Below are 24,745 nucleotides of genomic sequence, written 5' to 3' on the forward strand. Positions count from 1 at the left end.
GACTGGGGCAGCAGACGATGGACGAGTTCATTAATCGCTTTACCTCTCTGCTACGTTATGTACCTTATATCAAAGAGGAGAAAGCCAAGGTCCAAAGGTTTGTGAGCAGTTTACCTTCATATATAAGAGAAAGGATTGAATTTGACAATCCTAGGACTATGGATGAGGCTATTCGTAAAGCAAGGATCTGCTACCAGCAGAATAAGCAGAAGGGGGATACTTCAAATAGAAGATGGAATGAGAAACGGAGCAGTCGGGTGGTTGGAAGCAGCAAGGGAGGTCGCAGCAATGGAAGTAAGGGAGCTGGTAAAGGATTGAACAGTAGATCTGTAACAAGAAGTGCGCCCCGCGCTAGGCCAGTGAGTGAAACCAGAGTAAGTGAGCAGCCTGTTAGGCCAGAAGGTGAAGGGATGACCAGACCTCCAGTTCAATGCTGGGGCTGTGGAGGACCCCACTATGTTCAAAACTGCCCACAGCGAAAAGGGACAGACCAGATATCCCAGATTCATGAGGCATCGATCGTTGGGGACGTGGCGCATAGTGTACCCAGAATTAATGCAGCTTTGGAAGACCGCCAGGCGGAGTACCAGCCATCCATGGTTGAATTTGAAGGTAAAATTTCAAACCTTTCTATCGCTGTTCTTATTGATCCAGGAGCTACTTTAAGTTATGTTAGCCCAAAGATAGTAGAACAGTGTAAGTTACAATCTGAAAAGTTTAAAAATCCGTGGCTGGTCCAATTAGCTACAGGAGCCAAGAGACGGGTCTTGGCCAAGATAAAAAATTGCAGTTTAACCATAGCAGGGCAACCAATAGTGGCAGACCTAAACATATTACCTTTGGGTTCATATGACATCCTGATTGGGATGGATTGGCTGGAAAAACACTGGTCCTTGGTAAATTGCAAGACAAAAACCATTTATTATAAGGATGACCGTGGAGAGCAGCGGGAGTTACAAGGAATCAAGCATCCCATACAGATTCGACCCATTACCGCATCTCAGTTAGCTAAATGCATCAGGAAGAAGTGTCAAATTTATGCTATTCAGGTGGGATACGCGAACCAGAAAGATAAAACTGCTATGCTAGGCAACATTCCGGTGGTACAAGAATTTACAGATGTTTTTCCTGAGGAGGTACCAGGACTACCACCTAAAAGAGATGTGGACTTCACCATTGAATTGATTCCGGGAGCAGCACCCGTGTCACGGGCTCCATACCGAATGAGCGTACCAGAACTAACAGAATTGAAAATGCAACTGCAGGAGCTGTTAGACAAGAATTACATCCGTCCCAGCGTATCACCCTGGGGAGCCCCAGTGTTATTTGTCAAAAAGAAAGATGGAACTTTCCGGATGTGTATTGATTATCATCAGCTGAATAAGCTCACGATCAAAAATAAATATCCTTTGCCTCGGATCGATGAACTTTTCGATCAGGTGAAGGGAGCAACGTTATTCTCTAAGATAGATCTGCGATCTGGTTATCATCAGATCAGAATTAAAGAGGAGGATATCGCTAAGACAGCTTTCAGAACGCGGTATGGACACTATGAATTCGTGGTGCTACCTTTTGGTCTGACCAATGCACCTGCTACCTTCATGTGTTTGATGAACAGTGTGTTTCACAGATTCTTAGACAAATTTGTGCTGATATTCATAGATGACATTCTGATTTATTCTCGATCAAGAGAGGAGCATGAGGAACACCTTAGATTGGTGTTGCAAACTTTGCGAGAACATCAATTATATGCAAAGTTTTGTAAATGTGATTTCTTCAAGGAGGAGATACAATACTTAGGCCATGTAATCACAAAGGACAGAATTGCAGTAGACCCTGAAAAAATCAGAACTATAATGGAGTGGCCCATACCAAAGGATGTGGCAGATATTAGATCCTTTATGGGGTTAGCGGGTTATTACAGAAGATTTGTGGAAGGCTTTTCAAGGGTAGCATACCCTATCACCTCCTTACAAAAGAAGGGAAAGATATTTAAGTGGACCTCAGCATGTCAGCAAAGCTTTGAACAGCTCAAGCACTTACTCACCACTGCGCCCATATTGAGTATAGCTGATCCTAACAAGGATTACGTGGTCTGCACTGACGCAAGTAAAGAAGGCGTGGGAGGAGTGCTGATGCAAGAAGGAAGAGTCATTGCATATGAGTCGAGGAAACTAAAGGAACATGAGCAGAAATACTTTGCTTACGACTTGGAGCTGGCAGCTATAATCCATGCACTGAAAATGTGGCGACACTACCTTTTGGGAAGAAAATTTCTGTTGTTGACAGACCATCACAGCTTAACAAACTACTTCAGCCAACCCACCTTAAATACGAGACAAGCTCGTTGGGCCGACTTCTTAAGCGGGTTTGATTTTGAAATTAAGCATTTAAAGGGGAAGGAGAACCGAGTAGCTGATGCATTGAGTCGAAAGGTACAATGCGTGTGCAAAATTTCGGTCAGTAAATGGCAGAGTACCCTACTTGAAAGGATAAAAACAGCGGCTGATCAAGATGCTGTTTACCAGCAAATTAAACAGCAAGTACAGCAACTTTATGGTAAGGAAATACAACAAGGGTATGAGCTAGATGATGCCGGAATGCTGTATTTTAAGAAAATGTTGTATGTACCCAATGAAGAAAGTCTTAGGAAATTGATTCTGGACGAATTTCATATCAGCCATTACACCGGGCACCCAGGGTACCAGAAAATGGTTACCGCTCTTCGAAAAGAATATTACTGGCCAAAAATGAAGAAGGAGGTAGCCGAGTATCTAGCGCGATGTCTAGAATGTCAACAGATTAAGGCGGAGCATTTGCATCCAGCAGGGCTATTACAACCCTTGCCCATTCCGGAATGGAAATGGGAGATTATTTCCATGGACTTTATAACCGGATTGCCTCGAACGAAGAAAAATAATGATTCCATTATGGTGATAGTGGATAAGTTAAGTAAGGCAGCACACTTTATACCTGTGCAATCAACGTATAGGGCGGTGCAAATTGCTCATATTTTCATGCAAAATGTGTTCAGATTGCATGGACTGCCGAAGGTAATTATCTCTGATCGTGATGTTAAGTTCACATAAGCTTTCTGGAGGACATTGTTTGCTGAACTGGGAACGCAACTGAACTTTAGCACAGCTTATCATCTCCAGACCGATGGCCAAACGGAACGGGTAAATCAGGTAGTGGAGGACATGCTGAGGGCATGTGTTATGATGAAACCAACTCAATGGGAGGAATACCTCCACCTGGTCGAGTTTGCATATAACAATGGGTATCATTCCTCAACACAGCTGAGTCCTTTCGAGGTTCTGTATGGGCGGAAGTGCCGCACACCCTCAAGTTGGAGTGGACCTGAGGATAGGTTACGAGTTGGTCCTGAAATGCTCAAGGAAATGGAAGACACGGTAAAAAGGGTGCGTACCAACTTAAAAGCCGCTCAGGACAGACAGAAAAGTTTTGCTGATCGAAAGAGGAGGTTCAAAGAGTTCCAGGTCGGAGACCATGTGTTTGTTAAAATTCAACCTAGAAGGAGTACCTTGCAATGGAGCGGATGTGCCAAACTGGCACCTCGCTATTTTGGACCTTTTCAAATCTTGGCAAGGGTGGGGCCGGTAGCTTATCAACTCGCCCTACCAAGCCATATTAGGATCCACAATGTGTTTCACGTTTCCGTATTAAAACAATACGTCTACGACCCTAAACATGTGATTCAATGGCAGAATGTTCGGGTAAGAATTAATCTGGTCATTCTAGATAAGCTTTGTTCCTAAATAAGAAAATAACTTTATCTGTTGCTGATTGCAGGTCGAGCCGGAAGGCGAGGTTCTGGTCGAACCACTGACCATTCTCGGCCGGAGAGAAGTGCGGCTGCGGAAACGAGTTATTTTCCAAGCTAAGGTGCAATGGCAGCACTATGGGCCTGAAGAGGCCACTTGGGAGGATGAGGAACTCCTTAGAGAAGCTTACCCGAATTTGTTTAAGGGAGACAGACATCGGGACGATGTCCAATCACAGGGGGGGAGATGTAATGACCCCAGACTAAGTAAATGTGAAAGTTACTGTGGTAAAAGACAGTAATACAGTTGTTGTTATGTTTTAAAAACAAAACTGTGATAAACTATTTTATTAAAGTAATTTAAATATTTCTTGAAATGTTGGCAGCCTCTAGGAGGTGGATTTAAAAGAAAAGATCAGTTATAATAACTGGTAGAAACTACCTTCCCAAAAACAGGAAAAGTCCTGGATATAGGGAGGAAGTTCTGTGCTGTAGGGACAGACAGAAGAGACTTTTTTGGAAGAAAAGAAAAAAAAAGAACTGGTTAAGTCTAGTGAGGACCAGATAACCAGGCACAGAAGTGCACAAATCTTGTTGAGGGCTTGTGGCCTGCAAGATGGCTCGGGGGGAGAATTCCGTCTGAGGGATGGATCTCATGGCTGGGTGGAAGAGCAGAAACAAACATCAGGTGATTGCTTGAGAACCAGCTCCTGGCACAGGTGAACCAGGTATGGTTTCAAGACGCGGAATCCCTGACTGAATATGAATATACAGCAAATCTACAGTAGGTGAATAAGAAATATGTTTTATTCTCTTAGATATTCTATTGTATTCAGTGAAGTCATAATAGTGAACAGTGGTTATGTTCATTTTCCTAAATACTGCTATGATGTGAAAACGACTGCATAGATGTAGTTAAATGTAAAAAAAAAAAACTGCTTATCGAATAAGAGGGGGGTTACCCAGAAACAGGTCATTAAATATTGAATATGACACAACCTCGTCCGGGGACAGAGGCTCTGTGTAATCACAGAACAACGAATAAAGAAATAATCAATGCAGTATACCAGAACATAAACAAACTGCTGTAATGTGTCAAGGGCACGAACTCTAAAACCCTCTGAGTCTGGTAGTGGATACCGACTGTAGTCGGACCTAGTCTGCCGACAAGAGGAGATAAACTATGGCTATCTAGAGTAGATTGACCGACAATATATGGAGAAAAGAATTAAGCTACTCCAGACAAGAAGAAATTGAATCTTTTAACTGAATTAAAACAATAGTGGAAATCATACCATGTCTCCTTGTGTTAGCATTACAAGGAACGCAGTAATCACAGGTGCGAAGTGGTGAAAGCAGTTCGTTACGAATGGTAAGGAACGAGTTATGTTATACCACAAAAGAAACCCTGTGCATGTACATAAAAGCTTGGCATGTGTATATACTAGGCAAGGAAAGAGCTTCAGATTTATAAACATTCGAAAAGAAAAGCTTCAGGAATGCATATATAGATATATACTCGAAAGAAGGAAAACATCAGGTATACATGTATAATCGAAACAGTAAGAGGTTCAAGTATATATGTATTCGGCATTCCCATGCATAAGAAGAACTGGTATTGCCGTTTACTCAACCGGAACCAGCCTGTACAAGTGTTAGAGAGACAAAAGAGAACACGTATAGTAAAAACCAGAGCAAATGGCTCAGAAGAATAACCATAGTCTGAGCACAATAATAAGAATGCCGTCGTGGAAGACGAGCAGAACTAGCCGTAATAAAAATAATCCATACACCATTACAACAAATACACAGTATAGATGTTCTGATATTATGGAACGCACAATATAGAAATATAAAGATGTACAGTAAGAGTGGCCCCGAGGGCTTAAATAGAGTCGTAGATTCATGTGCATAAATATAAAGTAAATACCAGATGGTGAATCCTTGAAAGAATATATCTGTACAAACATTGACAAGAGGTAATCCTCAAAGCAGGGCCGAATTCCATTAACTCGGACCTGTGCCATATGGCCAGATCCTAAGCCAAAAGTCTGGTGACTCAATATCCGGCGAAATAAACACAATAAACCATAACTATGTATAAAGAAAAACTCAGAAGCTCCGCCATGGACTATCATCTAACAGGCGAGTTAATAACCTGACCCGACTACCAACAGATGGTAACACCATGAGGGTTCTCTGCCGAGAGTACCTCAGCTTTTGTAGCAAGGAAACCCGCTTGTGGATGGCGGCCTACACCAAACCATAACAATCACATTTCAAAACCCCAAGAACTTAGAGCTCACGAATGTGGAACAGAGTAACCAGGAATCGATAGCTTACCTGTGACCGCTGTGAGAACTCGGAACGCCGCGTATGGCCTCCTTGGCTCCGTCAGAGGAAAGGGTTGAAAAACCCAGCTGCATGCCTAACAAGAAAGAGGAGTAAGTTAGTATGAGTCGTTCTAACAACCAGAACTGTAACGTAAGCTGTAGATTTAGGAGTCGAAGGTTATTACCGGCGATGGCTCGAAGGCAGCACTTCACCGCTTCCGGAGCAAGCGCAGGGTGAAGAGACAGTGTTAATGGCAGGGAGCCAGAGATGGAACACCAGAACAGAGCCGGAAAAGCCAAGCAAACAAATGAACCTGTAGACCGCTCGGAAATGAATATGTGAGGACTAAACCCATGAATGATTCTCAGCCCTACGATCCACGGATGAGATCCCAGCCGTTCAAGTGAGGCGGGAACCAGAAGCGAAAGGGCCGAGAACGTCATAACCGAGGCGTCACATGGCCGAAAGAGCCAGATCATGCCGCCTGCCTCGAGAAGTACTGGAACCTTTAAGGCTAGGGTGCGTTGGCACCTGCAGAGGCTGCGGCAGGACCACCGAAGCCCGCGCCACAATAAATATTCAGTGAACTAGTGAACTTATGACTGGCTTCCATCGTGAAGTCAAGTCTGCATTAAAAATCCATATGACAACATAAACCAAGCCACGTAGGTTATGTAAACAGGGGTTATGCAATAGTTAGACATAGAACTATTCCACTGAGAATACGTGTTATAATATATATATAAGAGTATTTGTTATGAAGCATATGTGCTTACATAGATAAGGACGAAATCATGTAGTATAAAGTTAATCCCATATCTGTGGTAATCAGTAATTTTTTTTTTTTTTTTTTAATGAACATGTGAACAGAGGTGTGACAATTCAAATTGCTCAATTCCTCATGAGTGTGACCTTTTCATTAAGTCAAAATTTCAATTTTTATTTTTAAGTGGAATTATTGAACATTCAAATTGCTCAATTCCTCATGAGTGTGACTTTTTCATTAAGTCAAAATTTCAATTTTTATTATTTTTAAAAATAAATTGACTGGATTTTTTTAAAATGTTTTTTAATAAAAAATAAAAAATTAAAATACTGAATTAAAACTCTAATTTTCAACCTAATTCTAATCAAATTTAAAAATTAAAGTTTTTAATTATAAAAATAATTATAAAAATTATTTAATTATATCTTCTAAAACCAAAGTTGTTAATTAAAAAAACAAAACTAGTTTTATTTTTTTTCTAAAGTGAATTTATGTATGCATTCAAAAAATTAGTTTAAGCAACACAAATCAAGATTTGACCATAATTTTTCTCACCAGAAATCCTCCAAAAAACCAGAAGTCTCACTTAAAACAACTTCTTTTTCAAGGCGTTGAATCTATATATGTAATAAAAAACCGGTTCAAACAACACAAATCAAGATTTGACCACAATTTTTTTGCCCAGCCATAAATCCATCAAAAACTCCAAAAAATATCACTTAAAAACAACTCAAATGTTGATAACAAACCACACTGGTAAAAATTTGGAATGTAATTTACTAAAAATAATTATCTCGAAAAATAAAAACTCTCTTAAGTGCGTCTTATCCCACTGTGAAAACGATAGGTAAATATTTACTATTATTAGCAGGTTTAAATATAAAAGTAAAAATTTTAAAATGGATTATAAAAAATTTATAAAAGTTTAAACAAAAAAGGCACTCGTGCTGGAATCGGTGAAAAAAATCTAGTTAAATATTGATTTGGATTATTTAAATTGGATTTTGCGCTGTATATATGGATTAACCAACCTGACAAACCCCTTAAATTGAGCAGGGTTACCTATTAAACTTGTGATTTCAATCAATTTTTGCAAGATTTTAGAAAAAATAACCTGAAAAAACCCACCAGAAATATTTCTAAAAATTCCCACCAAAAACAACTAGTTAAAAAAGATGAATAATACCTAAAACCAACTCGTTAAAAAAAATGAATAATAAATAAAAAGATACGGTCAGATAAACCGTTATGTATTGACCATTGCAAAGCCACCAGGGAAAACTATGCAACTAATTATTTATTGATGCTGGACATTTGGATCCCTGTTTTTTGGGTTGACCAAAAATATATGCTGGACATTTGGATCCCTGTTTTTGAGTTGACCAAAACCATGCAACTAATTATTTATTGATGCTGGACATTTGGATCCCTGCTTTTGAGTTGACCAAATGGATGCTAACAACTTTCCTAAAAGGGTGGTGAGATAAAAAGTTTCAACCCCGACTTCCGCTCCAACTCCTGACGCGATTTCCAACACGCAGGCGGTTTATCCCGCTTTCATGTTCATCTATTTCGGAATTATAGCATGCAGCAACAACTATAAGTTATTCATATGGCCGCCACTTCTGTGAATCTCCACTGGGCTCCATGACTCTCAAGATGCAGAAAAAAGTGGAGATACGATGTTTTTTCCTCTCAATTCTTGTCGTCTCAGCAGTTGTTCCCTCTCATCAGCGCATGATTACTGAAGGCGACGCACTGCGCCTGTGGCGCAGAGGCAGAAGATATAACAGCCACACCCTACAAACCGTAGAATGGGAATCTGGTAAAGCCCCGGTCAGCTTTAGAAATGATTCTGAATATTTGACAGAGTCAAAGGCGCAGGGTGACCTCCAAGAGGCTGACTATCTCCCCCAAGGCCTCCCTGGACAGCCAAAGGGGTACACATTTAAACAATACTCGGGATATGTAAATATTGATGTCAAGGTAGGCAGAGCGCTTTTCTATTATTTCGCAGAAGCCAATGAAGATCCCTCAACGAAGCCACTGATTCTGTGGCTCAATGGCGGTAAATTCATCTTAACCTTTTATTTTTCTAATGTTTCCCATAGTAATTCTGTTACCCAGAAGTTGTTGTTTTTGTTTTGTTTTCTCACTAACTGTTATATAAGCAGGGCCTGGATGTTCGTCCTTTGGATATGGAGCATTGCAGGAACTAGGACCATTTCGTGTAAAGGCAGATGGAAAAACGCTCTACTACAATCGCCACGCATGGAACCGAGGCGAGTATTGCTATCTGTATATTATTTATTATTTGAAGTTTCATCTCAATTCCGAGCTACAAGGTTTAGATCCAGAATGAATTTATTTTTATTTTGGACTTTAAAGTTTGAAAGTAAAGGTGTTTTATATATTTTCATTTCCCTTCTTTGGTTTGCTGAGTGATGAAAGATAAATTAAATTATAAAAAGGTATTTCAATTACAAGTTTGTAATTTTAAAGATACACAGTTCTCGGGTTGTAGGTTAGTTGGCTATAGGGTGTCAAGATATTCTTAGTAACTTTATTGCTTCACATAGTGCCTTTCATAGTGTAGATTTACACTTGATTATAAGATGTGAAGAGTACAGTGATGCGTGGTTTGACTGTAAGTTTATTTGGGCGAAGGCTGGGAGATCGTAGTTCAAATCTCATTGAGTACAGGCCTTGAGCAGATTCCCCACCCCCTCCAGAAGTTCCGAGCAGATTCCACAGGCCTTGAGCAATTCCCCACCCCCTCCAAAGTTCCGAGCAGATTCCCCACCTCGCCACCCCCGCCTCAGTGGCAAGAGAGTCTTGCTTTCCTAAAACCATAGGAGCTTAGTATATGGACTTGCAGGTAGTTGGATGTCTTGCTTTGTTAAAACCATAGGATCTTAGTATATGGACTTGCAGGTAGTTGGATGTACTCTTGGTCGCCTTGGCAGCACAAGAGTCTTGCTTTGCTAAAACCATAGGGTCTTAGATGTACTCTTGGTCGCCTTGGCGGCACAAGAGTCTTGCTTTGCTAAAACCATAGGGTCTTAGTTTATGGAATTGCAGGTAGTTGGATGTCTTGCTTTGCTAAAACCATAAGATCTTAGTATATCTACTTGCAGGTAGTTGGATGTACTCTTGGTGGCCTTGGTGGCACAAGAGTCTTGCTTTGCTAAAACCATAGGATCCTAGTATATGGACTTGCAGTTGGATGTCTTGCTTTGCTAAAACCATAAGATCTTAGTATATCGACTTGCAGGTAGTTGGATGTACTCTTGGTGGCCTTGGTGGCACAAGAGTCTTGCTTTGCTAAAACCATAGGATCCTAGTATATGGACTTGCAGGTAGTTGGATGTTGATCTTGGGTCTCCCATAGATTAGGACTGCCAGTTACCGATTCACCATGTGGTTAAAAAAAATAAGATGTGAAGATATTTTTTTGTAATTTTATTGATTCATGTGGGGTATAGATATATAGTTTTTATGTTGTAGTAAAATATTTGTGTTCTACATAATTCTTTCAACTGAAGATTAAAGATTAATTAATTATAAAGTTTGAAGATGTTTTTCATAATTTTAGTGATTTAAATATTTTTTTGTATGTGGAAATAATTGCTTTGCTAAAATCATAGGATCTTAGTATATCGACTTGCAGGTAGATGGATGTACTCTTGGTCGCTTTGGCGGCATAAGAGTCTTGCTTTGCTAAAACCATAGGATCTTAGTATATGGACTTGCAGGTAGTTGGATGTTGATCATGGGTCTCCCATAGATTAGGACTGTGAGTTACCGATTCACCATGTGGTTAAAAAAATAAAATAAAAAAAAGATGTGAAGATATTTTTTTGTAATTTTATTGATTCATGTGGGGTATAGATATATAGTTTTTATGTTGTAGTAAAATATTTGTGCTATACATAATTCTTTGAACTGAAGATTAAAGATTAATTAATTATAAAGTTTGAAGATATTTTTCATAATTTTAGTGATTTAAATATTTTTTTGTATGTGGAAATAATTTCTTTGCTAAAACCATAGGATCTTAGTATATTGACTTGTAGGTAGTTGGATGTACTCTTGGTCGCCTTGGTGGCACAAGAGTCTTGCTTTTCTAAAACCATAGGATCTTAGTATATGGACTTGCAGGTAGTTGGATGTTGATCCTGGGTCTCCCATAGATTAGGACTGCCAAGTCTGTGGGTTCTTGGGTTTTTGAGAGCCAGAGAAGCAGGTTAATGAGAAAAGGAAATTCTAATAATGTGTGCATTGAAAAATCTCAGTGCTTTTTCTTTTCCAGAGTTAGCCATAGAAAAAGAAAAATAGATACACAAAGGGTTAGTCATAGGATTGAAGCCATTCACCATCTGCAAATTTGAGAGTTAGAGAAGCAGATTAAAATGACAAAAAAGCTCCAATAATGTGTCATAGAAGAAAAAAAGAAAATTTGTTTAGCTAAATGTCAAAGTCTTAGTACTAGTTACCTGTGTCCAATAATAGGAGTTGATTCCTGTGTCCAATTATAGTTGAAGATGATAATGCATTTCATTTGGGTTCCTTTGTGGGAAGGAGGACTAGACTCGGTTTTTTTTGGGGTCATATTTTATAATTCCTTAACCTAACTATGAAAGTCAATAATTCTAGTTCATTATGCACCAATTTTTAAGAGTGGAATCTTATACTAGTTTCTTGAGAATGATTCACATGTCTAACTGATTCTTTCAATTTGATTCTGATTTGGTTTTGTAACCCGATTCTAGAATTAACATTTTCTACGTTACAAATAATTATAATTAACTGCAGAAGGAACCACGAATAAGCCAGTCGTGCTTTCGTGTATTTTTTGTTGAATTATGATGGTGCATGTTTTTTTTACAGTGGCGAACGTATTGTTTTTGGAGACTCCCGCGGGCGTAGGATTCTCGTACTCTAACAGATCCGCCGACTATGACGAGACGGGCGATAAGCGCGCAGGTAATTTGTGAATAGTTTGGTTTTGTACCCAAAAAAAAATATCTTTGGTTACGCGATACTTGTACAAGAAATCTAAAATTTGAACATTGTCTTGGTTCTAGCTGAGCAATCATATGCCTTCCTTGTAAATTGGTTCGACAGATTTCCAAAGTATAAAAACCGAAAGTTCTACATAGCAGGTGAAAGTTATGCAGGTAATATTCTTTATAATACTTTTAATCCTTACCCTGTTCAACAATTTAATTTCCATGCCATACATTTAAAGACTGATGAGAGTAGTGCAGGCTGCTACTTCTAAAGTTCATGTATTCATATCTAAAGTTAAAAGTTTCTTGTCATGATTAAGGGACGTGTCTGGAATTTATCTGATTACTGTGATATTCATAGAGCAAATTTTTTAGCCGCTACTATAAAGATTTGAAAGCTGGTTTGTTTACTCGGAACTATTGACATTTCATGAGGATATTAACTCTAATAATTGTTTGTAGGATATTTCGTTCCAGAATTGGCTGCAACCATTTTAGACCATCAGAAGTTGAAGCAGGGATCGTTCATTAATTTGAAAGGAGTAATAGTGAGTTCACCTTAAACCTGTGAACTTTTAAACTTGTGACTTCGTAAATTTCATCACTATATTGAATACATTATATATCGTGTGAGTGGGCTTAATGGTTAAGAGCATGTGTTTCCTCTTGAGAGGTCAGGTTCAAAATCAGAAGGGTAGAGTATATATGACTTCATAGACTTAGTAGTCAAATCGCTGCACAGAAGTGGGTCCCTTGTCTCAGAAACAAAGCGTTCTCGTACACAAATTTGGTGTCTGGCTTGGCCATCACCTTAAAAATAAATAATAATAATAATGCTAAACTCTCCGCACTCTATAAAAATCGATCGTGGTAAATTATGAAACTGTGAAGTAGAAAAATCAGTCTGAACCATGCGCTCTCAATTTATGCAGGTGGGGAATGGCCTATTGAATGCTCCTACAGATTATGTTGGGACTTTCACATACCCGTGGACACATGCAATAATATCGGATGAAAGTTATGAGCAACTAGTTGGCAACTGCACCAAAGCAAATTACGATGCGTCGTTGTGCGACAGTTTGGAATCCGAAATGTATGACGAAATGGGGGATATAAACATAAACAATCTCTATGCTCCGATCTGCCTACCTAATTCTTCCAAGGTAAGTAAGTAAGAATTTGTTGGGTTTGTATAGGGTTTAGTTTTTAGGAATGAATGACCCAAGGTAAGTAAGTAAGAATTTGTTGGGTTTGTATAGGGTTTAGTTTTTAGGAATGAATGAAATTCTATTGAAAATTATTATTAGAACATAAGTTATTGAAAATTATTATTAGAACATAAGTTTTTAAAAATTTCTATATATTTTTTTGAGTAATAAGGGTAATTTTAGGGTTTGGAGTATGTCTTAAGACTATTTTGTTGGGTTAAGAGTTCGTCTTTTTCGGAATTAAGGAAATAGGTTAATGACCCAAGACTCATAGACATTTTGCAAGGGTGAAAGCCTGCCTCCTCATTGACCACCATTGAGTTATTCCAGGTGGTCTGGTTTTCCTTGAATAAGGGTGATGAGTCAGCTGCATTCTTGGTTAACAGCCAAAGATAGTTGTCCTTACTGCTGATTCTGATTTTAAGTTTTTCCACTTTTGAAGGAATAAGGGTCATTCTTATTTTATAACAGTTATTTTTTATTTAAATTATACATTCTAAAATATTTTATTAATATATAGTAAAGTTAATTGTTTGACTTTATTTTTGTTTTCTAAAATTTTAAAACATTTCAAAATTTAAAATCAAATTACATGTAAAATTGTCATATTCTATCTATTATAAATTTTGAAATGTTTTCTAGTATTTTTAATATAATTTGTCTAAAACCTAATTTTTCTTGTTTGAATCACAAATTTAAATCATAAACTCTTCACAATCAAAATGTCCTAAATTTTTTTTACAATACTAAATCCATATATACAGTTAAAACCATTAAAAAGACCTATAATCTTGACGGCCTTCTGAAATTTAACTTTACATATTATTCACTTGTGAAAAGCAGAATGCAGAAAACGTACTTCCCGGATATGATCCTTGCATCAACAACCACGTATCCACTTATCTTAATACGCCGGAAGTTCAGAAAGTACTCCATGCAAACGTAACACACCTAGATCACAAGTGGACCCACTGCAGGTATCAGTCCTCAGACCTAGTTTCTAATATTAGTTAACCAGAGATGTTTTATTTGTTCCAATTCTCTTATAATCAAAACTGATCCATGGAAGTATGCTTTGTTGTGATTACTGATCAGTGATGTTCTGCATTGGACGGATTCTCCCTCAACGGTGTTACCAATCTATCGTCGTTTAATTGAAAATGGGCTGGGCATACTTCTTTACAGGTGAATATAAAACAATTTTCTTTCAAGATGGTGAAGAGTGGAGATTCAAATTTGAGATTTGAGATTTCAAGATTTTTCATATATATAGATTTAATTTATTTTTGAAAAGTGTTAGTGGTTCCTAATGAATTAAGAATTTTTTTTTTTTCCTTAATTTTTTTTTAAAATTATATAGCAGAAATTTTTGGCAGATGTTTTTCGAATTAATTAGTGTAATTTACTATGAGAATTGCTTAAACTATTAATATGCACATTATCTGTATTTTATTCATTAAAAATAAGATTATATATATACACTAATGTTGTTTCAAGATAGGGAGACTATTTTGGATACACAATCTGTTGGTTGAGGAAATCTCTCAAGCACACATCAAACTAGGAACAAGTAAATATAGCCAACCTCTATAGAATAGGAAGTGACTCCTTACATAGAAAGAATCACAACTAGAGACAAGTAGGAATTAGATATTCCAACACTTCCCCTTAATGAGTACTTGTCTCGATATCCGTTTGCAAAGTCTATTTGTGGTCAAATATACCAAAAAGAATATGTTGATGTCCATATAAAGGAGCAACCATCCACCAGAATGCATGGGTACTAACCGCTACAACCCCCAGTCTTGTAGGATGTCCATCGTATACATGGTTCTTCCAACCATTATAACTGCACACTTGTACTGTAAATCCCCCTCCATCATTGTTAACCTGGGTTTTGTCGGATTACTCGTAACCATGCACGGGGTTTTATCGGATCACTCTCAACCATGCCTCCAAGGGCTTTCAGCCACGGCTCAGCTCAGCCACTAAGGCACTCAATTCAGCCACGAAGGCTCTTCATTTTAAAATGATACCATGTGAAAATGAGATACCACTAGGGCACTGCAGCCACCATGGGCCAAGGGTTTTGTCGGCGAACCCTAAACTATGTTTACAGGAATCTCTGTCCCACTTCATTGTTATAGGTGGTTTCTAGTTCACCACAAAGTGACATTGCAAATACAAAGTGGTTTTTAGATTACCACGAACTTTTTGGGGATACACATGCCTTACAATGCTTACATTTCACACTCCAACTCTAGAGTTACAAAGTACACAGTTTACAGAAGCCACTAATAAACACCCTAGACTTGCTTACAATTAAAATGCGTGACTCATAATACAACATACTGGTGAGTCTATTCCACAAACACACACAAACTTTCACTAGCTGTCCAGCATAATAGTTGTTGCTGCTCCTTTAATTTTCAGTGTCACTGTTAATATTTGATGTAATTCAACCTTATTACCCACCACATCATCTTTCTCATTTAATTATTTTCTTGGATTACCATGGCGATTTGTTAGAGCAACAAAACCACTTCATTGAGTCAGCTAAGCTTAATGCTTTAATTCCAGAAAACAAAATACCATTATTTGTTTTCTTTGGAGTTTCTAAACATGCAATCATAACCAAAATTGCATTTCTACATTAAGTTGATCAAGCTCAATGTATTTATCTTACCAAACTCCAAGTAAATTTAGAAAATTTACTTTTCATATTTTACCATACCGTTGCAAAAGATTGCTTGTTCCAACCTACCATGGAGATTTAAAAAATTGCTCCAAAGAAGGTTGAAGATCTTCTTTCTTTGCTGATGAGCGCAGATATGCAAACATGGTTAAACACCGAATAACACTTTCAGCGGGAGATGATTCTCGTAAGACTTCTACATCTCCTCGTTGCACAGCTTCTTTTCCAGGTCCAACAAAATTGGATGGCACTCCATCCCTTGAAATTCCACTGTTAATCAGAACACATGTGCTAACTCGTGATATCGATCGAAGCGCTTTCCAAGGAGGATTTCATGCATCTTGTCGCGGCTTTCTCAGCCATGGAAAGGGACTGCGGTACTTCGGTGGAGTGAGAACAAGACTGTTCAACCTTGTTTTGTCGAGGCAGTTGCACAGTATATAATTGAACATGGCGGGGATGTGAATGCTGCTGGTCATGGCGGCCAAACAGTTATTGAAACAAGATAGTCCAGGCAGGGTATGTTTTCATTCTTGTACACTAGCGGTCCATTTGGATCGTTCATCCAATTCTCCTCGGTCTGGAAATGAAACCCCGTTCTTTGCCACGAGAGCTCCTCGATCGTCCTCGGATATGTCGAAAAACGCTGCCACAGAAACTGCCTTGCCAGGTCAAGGCATTGCGGCTTGACCGCTGGACTTCAGTTGCTGCAGGATTACACGCTGCCACAGAAACTACCTTTCCGTATTGTTGGAAATGCATCAATATGGCACTTCCACACTCACTGCACAGCACAGTGGGTTCGCTTCGCCACACCCTCGGCTTTCTCTCAACAGATAACGGATATTTAGATATTGATGGACAAACAAACAAAAACTAAAACAAAATATATATTTTATTTGCCTTAGCCCAGGAGGGGCCAAGCCCACTAGGGGTGATGGGCTCAATGCTCCGATATCAACTTAAAATATCAATATGTATATTATCTGTACTTTATTTATTAAAAATAAAATCACAGACTATTTTGGACACACAATCGGTCTTGAGAGACTATTTTGGACACACAATCGGTTGGTTGAGGAAAGCTCTCAACCATACATCAAACTAAAAAAAATCACAAATAGAGACAAATATGAATTAAATATTCCAACAAAATCATGGTGTGCCTTTTCATCTGGTGCTAATGATGAACTGCACTGATTGGTTCGAAAAAATAACAAAAATTTCTGTTATTTAATTTTTATCAAAATACTTTTCTAAATTTAAAAACATTACAACAATATTTATCCAAAAACATTTTCATGTCACTATAAAAAATTTGAAACATTTTATCTGCCATAATTATAATTAACATCATTTTTACTATTTGAGTTTCAGTGGAGACATGGATTCCAATGTGCCCGTGACCGCTACCAGACTCTCTATCAATGAGCTCAAACTTCCAATTCGGACTTCATGGTACCCCTGGATTCATGAAGGCGAGGTATGTTTTTTTAATCAGTTTCATTAGTTTCACAGATGATATCGATTTCAACTTGATTAAAAGACTGACTTCATGCATGCGTGCTCGTCGAATATGGTGCAGGTTGGGGGCTATAGTGTAATTTACAAGGGCTTGACTTTTGCCACGGTTAGGGGGTCGGGCCATGAAGTTCCGGAATATCAACCCTCCAGAGCTTTGGCCATGGTCACATTCTTTTTGCAAGGAAAGCCCTTGCCACAAGAATAATTTTATGATTGTTCTAACATGCCATTTTTGACAGCTAATAAATGTAAGGTAGTATATTATACTGGAATCTTTCATGATTGATTGTAAACGCATTTTGATTTTATGATTGTAAACCTGTAAAGGAATACAAAATTCTTTTATGGATACCTTTGTTCTATTGGATTGCTAACTCATTTTGATTTTATGATTGTAAAGCTGTAAGGAATATGATTTTTCTTCAGGGTTCTATGATTTTCCTAATAGATTATTGTAGTAAATTCACTTTAAAGCTGGTTGGGTTTAACGATTTCTTTGAAACTGTGTAATATTATTAATCCCATCAAAGTGTATATATTGGTGTTGGTGTTGTTTAAGCTATCAGTGTTTCTTAAATTTCATGGTTGATGTTAATTTGTCTCACCATTTTAAGAATTATAAATTTTATTTATTAAAAATTTAAGAATAAAAAACAATTCTAAGTTTTGTTAAACCAACATGGAAAATATCAAAAGACCTAGTCTCATCAATAAGGAATGCTATTTTTTATATTATATAAATTTGTTAAATTAAAAATATGATGTAAAGTAGGGCCATGTTTAATATAATTATAAATTAAAATTATATAAAAAATTACAAATTAAGTTTATTACTATTATTTATGTAAATTTAATTTATTATATGAGTATAAATTTATTAGAATTATTATCCTTATAAAGAAATTAAAATTTTAAAGGAATTTTTTAATTTGATTCATTTAATATAATTTTATATTAAGATGAATAATAATTTTTATTTTCTTTTAAATTTTTTCTTTTACGAGGTTATAGGTTTTTTTGGTTATAAGTTTAAAATCAAAGGATAGAGTATGTGTACCTTTATAAATTTAGTAATCAAATTACTAGTTGAAGATGGGTCTTTTGTCTCACAAATAAATAATCTCATGTATCAATTTAGTAGCTTGATCATGATCTTAAAATTATATTATTACTAGCAATTGCCCCAAAAGGTGCAAAGAGAGGCCGATAAGTTTTTTAAATTGGAAAAATAGTATGAGAAACACATTTGTAGATATGTATGCCATATGCCATATGTATTGGCAAATTTAAATTCTATATAGATATTGTAAAAGATGATATTTTAGTTTTATGGATTAGCTCAAACTAAAAACACTCATTTAATATATTTCTAATAAAACACTAAAAATAGAAAATAATTGTGATTGGAAACCACTATTTAAATTCAATTAAAATAATGATTAGATTAATTTGATATATTTCTAATAAAACACTAAAAATAGAAAATAAGTGTGATTCAAAACCACTATTTAAATTCAATCAAAATAATGATTAGATTATATAATTGAAGATGTATATGTTGAATGTGTTTACCGAAGTGGAGACGAGAATACACATGAACTGTGGTTTATGCCTCAACATGTTAGCACAAGGCATGGTGACGTGGAATATGCATATAAAATTAGGAATGGAGATACTTTGTATTAATCTCCTGGGTGAGATTTGTTACTATGATCATTTCAATAGCTTTAACGTGAAATTGAGTACCCTTTTTAGATGCAGATGGAGCCATAGCATCACTTCCTGTATTTGTTTTAACGTGAAATTGAGTAGCCTTTTTAGATGCAAATGGAGCCATATTTGTTTTAACGTGAAATTGAGTAGCCTTTTTAGATGCAGATGGAGCCATAGTATCAGTTCCTGTATTTGTATTTGTTTCACCCTCTGTACCACACTCAACCGCAACATCAAAATTAAGTTCGCTCTGTCATGAATTAAATGTAAAATTGTATGTTGAGTTATATATGAATGTAAAAGTCATTTTGTAATGGGTCAGACTGGGTAGAAGAGTAAGGCTCTGTAGAGAGGTTAGAGAGTAAGAAGTAAGAAAAGAGTGCAAGTCTCTGTGGAGAAAATGGTGGAGAAATTTTTGGTGGGTTTTTACTGCATGTTACTCTGCGTAAGTTTAATCTCTGTAAAATTTTATTTTACTTTGTATATGAGCCGCAGTCTCATGTAGATGTATTTTTCATGTTCAAGAAATGAATATTAAGTTTTAGTGTGTTGCTCCAAACCTATCGTGTTATATTTCCTGTGAGTATTCATTAAGTCTCTGGAATTATATTCCTGTGAGTATTCATTAAGTCTCTGGAATAGTTCCGCTGTGGGCGAAATTCAAGACTATGAAATAGCCTCGCATTGTGCTGTTGGCGAAATTCAAGACTATGAAATAGCCTCGCATTGTGCTAAAGTAGCTTCAAGACTATGAAATAGCCTCGCATTGTGCTAAAGTAGCTTCGCGAAAGTTATAACTCTCTGCCTCTCCCTAAAGTAGCTTGGCCAAAGTTATAACTCTCTGCCGCCTCTCCCCTCAGCCAAAACGAAAATCAAATTCGCTCCAACGGAGCAGGTTAAACTCTGTTAGTGTAAAAATAAGTGTTTTTACTAAAAGTGAAAATTGTTTTGAGGGCAGATTGTGTTTAGCATATTTACCAGCAGCTAGAAAGTTTGTTTTTACGCTTAGAAATGGCAACATCAAACACAAGGTTGACTAATCCTCAAATACCTCAGTTTAATGGCAAAAATTATGATTATTGGGCTATTACAATGAAGGCCCGGTTTTCTTCTCAAGATATTTGAGATTTGGTGGAGAATGATTTTCAAGAAACAGTAGATGCACCAACATACAATGCCTTATCTCAATAAGAAAGAGATGTGTTAAGGGACAACAAGAAGAAGGATTCAAAAGCCCTGTTTTATATCTTTCAAGCAGTTCATAAAAGTATTTTCCCAAGGGTTGCAGCAGCAGTGAAGTCCAAGCAAGCATGGGACATCCTCCAGACAACCTACCAAGGCATGGCAAAAGTCAAAACAACAAAGCTGCAAATGTTGATGAGAGATTTTGAAACACTTTGTATGAAAGAGACTAATAATATAGAATCATTTTTTACACATGTAAGTGGGTTGGTTACTCAAATCAGGTCTCATGGTGAGACACTTGAGGAAAGAAGAATAGTTGAGAAAGTTTTGAGAAGTCTGCTAGCAAGGTTTGAGGCCATTGTTGTGGCCATAGAAGAGACAAAGGATCTCTCACAATTCACATTGGATGAGCTTAATGCATCACTAATTTCTCATGAACATAGACTGTATAGAGCAACAAGCTCCTCATTGGAGCATGCCTTCAAGACACAAGTATCATTTGGTCAAGGTCAAGGCAGAGGAAGATCATATGCTAGAGGAAGAGAAAGAAGCCCACACAGAGGTGGAAAAAGCAGCCCTTCAAGCTCAAATGGAAGAGGCAGCAATCAAAATCCAAGTCAAGGCCCAAGACAAAATCAAGCACAAGGTCAAAGGTATGGTAAATCTCAAGTTCAATGTCATTAATATAAGAAGTATGGTCATTATGCAAATGAATGTAGAAAGAAGCAATATGATATTAGTAACAAACCAAGTGTAAATTTCACAAGAGAAAATCAGAACCATGATAGCATGTTTTTAGCTTGTAATGTAGCACAAGAAAAATAGAGTGATATATGGTATTTAGATTCAGGGTGTAGTAACCACATGTCAGGAAACATAGAAATGTTTTCTGATCTAAATGAAAGTGTGAAATCTGAAGTGACATTAGGGACTGATAGCAAAGTCTCTGTCATGGGAAAAGGAAGAGTTAATATCCTAACAAAGAAGGGGGAGAAGAAATACATCTCTGATGTTTACTTTGTCCTCGGTTTGAAACGTAATCTCATGAGCGTTGGACAACTCACGCAGAAAGGCTACAATGTCTTCTTCAAAAATGATGTGTGTACAATTTTGGATAGGCCTCCAAGCAAACAGTTGATTGCAAAGGTTTAGATGACAGACAATAGAATGTTTCCCTTGAAAATAATATCAGATTTGCAGAAAGAAGGTGCACAAGCACAACTATATATGAACTCTCAAGAAAAGGAAAGAAAAGGGGCAACTATCACCCAAGTAAACTTTCAAGCAGAGGTAAAAGATGAAAACTGGTTATGGCACTTGACATTTGGACATCTCAACTTTGGAGGTTTGAATTTGCTGCATAGGAAATGCATGGTGAAGGGTTTACCACTCATGGAAAAACCAGACAACATATGTGAAGGATGTATCTTGGGCATGCAACATAGAGATACATTTCCAGCAGGAAAGTCAGTGAGGGCAAAGACACCTTTGGAGATTGTCCACTCAGACCTATGTGGACCAATGCAGACACCATCAATTGGTGGCAGCCACTATGTATTGACATTCATAGATGACTACACAATGAAGACATGGGTCTTTCTCCTAAAACAGAAACGCGAAGTGTTTGAGCGCTTTCGCCAATACAAGGCTCTTGTTGAAAAGCAAAGCAGACATTTCATCAAAGTCCTTAGGATAGACAGAGGTGGAGAATACATCTCAAACAACTTCCTTCAATTTTGCAGGGAGCATGGAATTCACAAGCAGTTTACAACAAGATATATGCCGCAGCAAAATGTTGTGGCAGAAAGGAAGAATAGGACCATTATGGAGATGGCAAGAAGTATGTTAAGGGAAAAGCATTTGCCAAATGACTATTGGGTTGAAGTTGTTGTGTGTGCAGCGTATATCTTGAATCGATGTCCAACCAAAAGGGTCCATAACATTGTTCCTGAAGAGGTATGGAGTGGAAGAAAACAAAATGTCACTCACATGAGAGTTTTTGGATGTGTGGCTTATGCATATGTCTCGGATGAGTTGAGAAAGAAGTTGGATATCAAGGGGGAGAAATGCATATTTGTTGAATACAACGATAAATCCAAGGCATATAAACTCTACAATCCATTAAACAAGAAAGTCATAATTAGCAGAGATGTGCAGTTCATAGAAGAGGAAGCATGGGATGGAAGTTTAGAAAAGACAATCTATGTCAAAGCATGCATACGACATGAGGATAGAGAGGAATTAACAGCAACAAGTAATTCCTCAACAGTGACCCCCTCTACTCCTATTCAAGTGCAGTAAAGCAGACAACAAGCAACACCATCAACAAATAATAGAACAGTTTCTCGCAGCCAAGAAAGTGCTTCTCCAAGCACATCATGAAGTGCGACACCAAGTGACATATCAAGTCCATCTTCAGCAAGTACAAGAAGGCCAAAATTCAGAAATTTAAGTGAAATTTATGAGCAAGATGAAGTTGATAGTGGCACAGTTCTGAATTCCTTATTTGCATTATTTTTCCATGTAGATGACCCAATCCAATTTGAAGATGTAGTCAAAGAAGAAAAACAGGTTGCGACAATAGAGGAAGAAATAGAAGCAATAGAAAGGAATGACACATGGGAGTTAGTGAGCCTTCCGAAATGAAAACATGTCATTGGAGTGAAGTGGGTCTATAAGACCAAAAGCAACATTGAGGGAAATATTGAAAGGCACAAAGCAAGGCTAGTTTTCAAAGGATACAAGCAGCAGCATGGAAGAGATTATGCGGAGAGGTTTGCACCAGTCGCGCGAATGGCGACAATGCGCGCAGTGGTGGCAATTGCCACGCAACATAAATGGACAGTGTATCAGATGGACGTAAAGTCAACATTCTTCAATGGAGTGCTGAAAGAGGAAGTGTATGTCGCACAACCGCCTAATTATGAGATTGAAGGACAAGAAGACAAAGTATATCAATTGAAGAAAGCTCTTTATAGATTGAAGCAAGCACCGCGCGCAAGGTACAACATGATAGATGCTTACTTGTTGGACAATGGTTTCGACAAGTGTGACGGTCAGCCTACTCTCTACATCAAAGAGAGCGAAGGTAAGATTCTCATTGTCGTCTTATATGTAGATGATTTGATTTTTACAGGCGGTGATGATTTCCTCATCGTTGATTTTAAACAAGTAATGAAAAGTGAGTTTGAAATGACTGACTTGGGATTGCTAAGATATTTTTTGGCCATAGAAGTTAAGCAAACAACAAATGGCATTTTTATCTTTCAAGCAAAGTATGTGGTAGAAATTTTGGAGAGGTTTAAAATGCAGAACATCAAGTGCGCACCAACTCCAACTGTCATAGGGTTGAAGTTGAGCAAAGAAGATTGCAGGAGCAATGTCAATCCAACATTATACAAAAGCATGATAGGTAGCCTGATGTATTTGACCGCCACTAGGCCAGATATAATGTATGCAGTAAGTTTGGTGTCAAGGTACATGGAGACACATTAGCAAGCAGTGAAAAGGATTCTGAGGTATGTCAATGGGACAAAACAGTATGGCGTTTCGTACACAACAACTAGTGATTTTACGTTGATTGGTTACACTGACAGTGATTGGGCAGGCAATGTCGATGACAGAGAGAGCATGTCAGGATATATTTTTTATTTGGGTTTCGAAGCCATTTCATGGGCCTCCAAGAAGTAGCCAATAGTGTCACTGTTAACAGTAGACGCTGAATATGTCGTAGTAACAACAGCAACGTGTCAGGCAATTTGGATGAGAAGGATGTTGAGGGATCTTCGACATGACAAAACCTCAGCAATTGCATTGTCAAAGAACACTGTCTTCCACAAAAGGACCAAGCATATTGATGCTAAATATCATTTTATTAAAGAGTTGATTAACAATGATGAAATTGTGTTGCAGCACTGCAGGTCACAAGAACAGTTTGCTGATATTTTCACAAAGTCATTGGCAGGAGAAAATTTTGTTTATCTCAGAAACTGTTTGGGAATTGTCAATGGTGGTAGTTGTGATTAAGGGGGAGTGTTGGAAATAATAATCCCAACCACCGCAATAAATAGCCGGACAACAGCCATACATGTCAGACACTTTTGCAGGTTGCATCTCTGCTTGAAGACATTTTTGCAGGTTGCATCTCAGCATGAAGATAGAAGGACCAAAGCCAAACGCGAACCATTCAAAAAATCAGAAAAGGCATATAAAAAATTTATGTACTTAGGTAAACTGATATGGGCAAGCATTAATTCAACAACCTTGCCCACACTCCAGAAACACCTGCGTGACTCTGATCACACTCAACAACAACATCAAAATTGAGTTCCCTCTATCATGAATTAAATGTAAAATTGTATGTTGAGTTATATATGAATGTAAAAGTCATTTTGTAATAGGTTAGACTCGGTAGAAGAGTAAGACTATAGAGAGGTTAGAGAGTAAGAAGTAAGAAAAGAGGGCAAGCCTCTGTGGAGAAAATGGTGGAGCAATTTTTGGGGCGCGTGAAAACAATAGTTTTTA

General features: G+C 37.6%; 1 protein-coding gene and 1 pseudogene across 1 annotated transcript; one reads left to right on the forward strand and one right to left on the reverse strand.

Moving 5' to 3' along the window:
• Positions 1-5,627: 5,627 nt before the first annotated feature.
• Positions 5,628-6,611, reverse strand: LOC149193406 (uncharacterized). The gene is made up of 3 exons (XM_089406634.1): positions 6,303-6,611; positions 6,128-6,212; positions 5,628-6,037 (listed from the first exon to the last, which is right to left on the reverse strand). Exons 1-3 carry the CDS (start codon positions 6,595-6,597, stop codon positions 5,998-6,000), a joined length of 420 nt encoding a protein of 139 aa, XP_089262760.1. The 5' UTR covers positions 6,598-6,611; the 3' UTR covers positions 5,628-5,997.
• Positions 6,612-8,543: 1,932 nt separating this feature from the next.
• On the forward strand, positions 8,544-17,528 carry LOC149193407 (serine carboxypeptidase 24-like; annotated as a pseudogene).
• Positions 17,529-24,745: the final 7,217 nt, after the last annotated feature.

The sequence above is a fragment of the Pinus tabuliformis genome, chromosome 2_2 (genome assembly GCF_031772625.1).
Source record: "Pinus tabuliformis cultivar Carrire ecotype Pingquan chromosome 2_2, CPIR1, whole genome shotgun sequence".
NCBI lineage: Eukaryota > Viridiplantae > Streptophyta > Pinopsida > Pinales > Pinaceae > Pinus > Pinus tabuliformis.

Bases quoted from the DNA above. Each gene is read 5' to 3' on its own strand.
- LOC149193406 (XM_089406634.1), bottom strand. From the start codon at position 6,597: ATGATCTGGCTCTTTCGGCCATGTGACGCCTCGGTTATGACGTTCTCG. The intron at 6,213-6,302 runs GTAATAACCTTC...CTTTCTTGTTAG, and splicing joins CTGCCTTCGAGCCATCGCCG to GCATGCAGCTGGGTTTTTCA. The intron at 6,038-6,127 runs GTAAGCTATCGA...GGTTTGGTGTAG, and splicing joins AGTTCTCACAGCGGTCACAG to GCCGCCATCCACAAGCGGGT.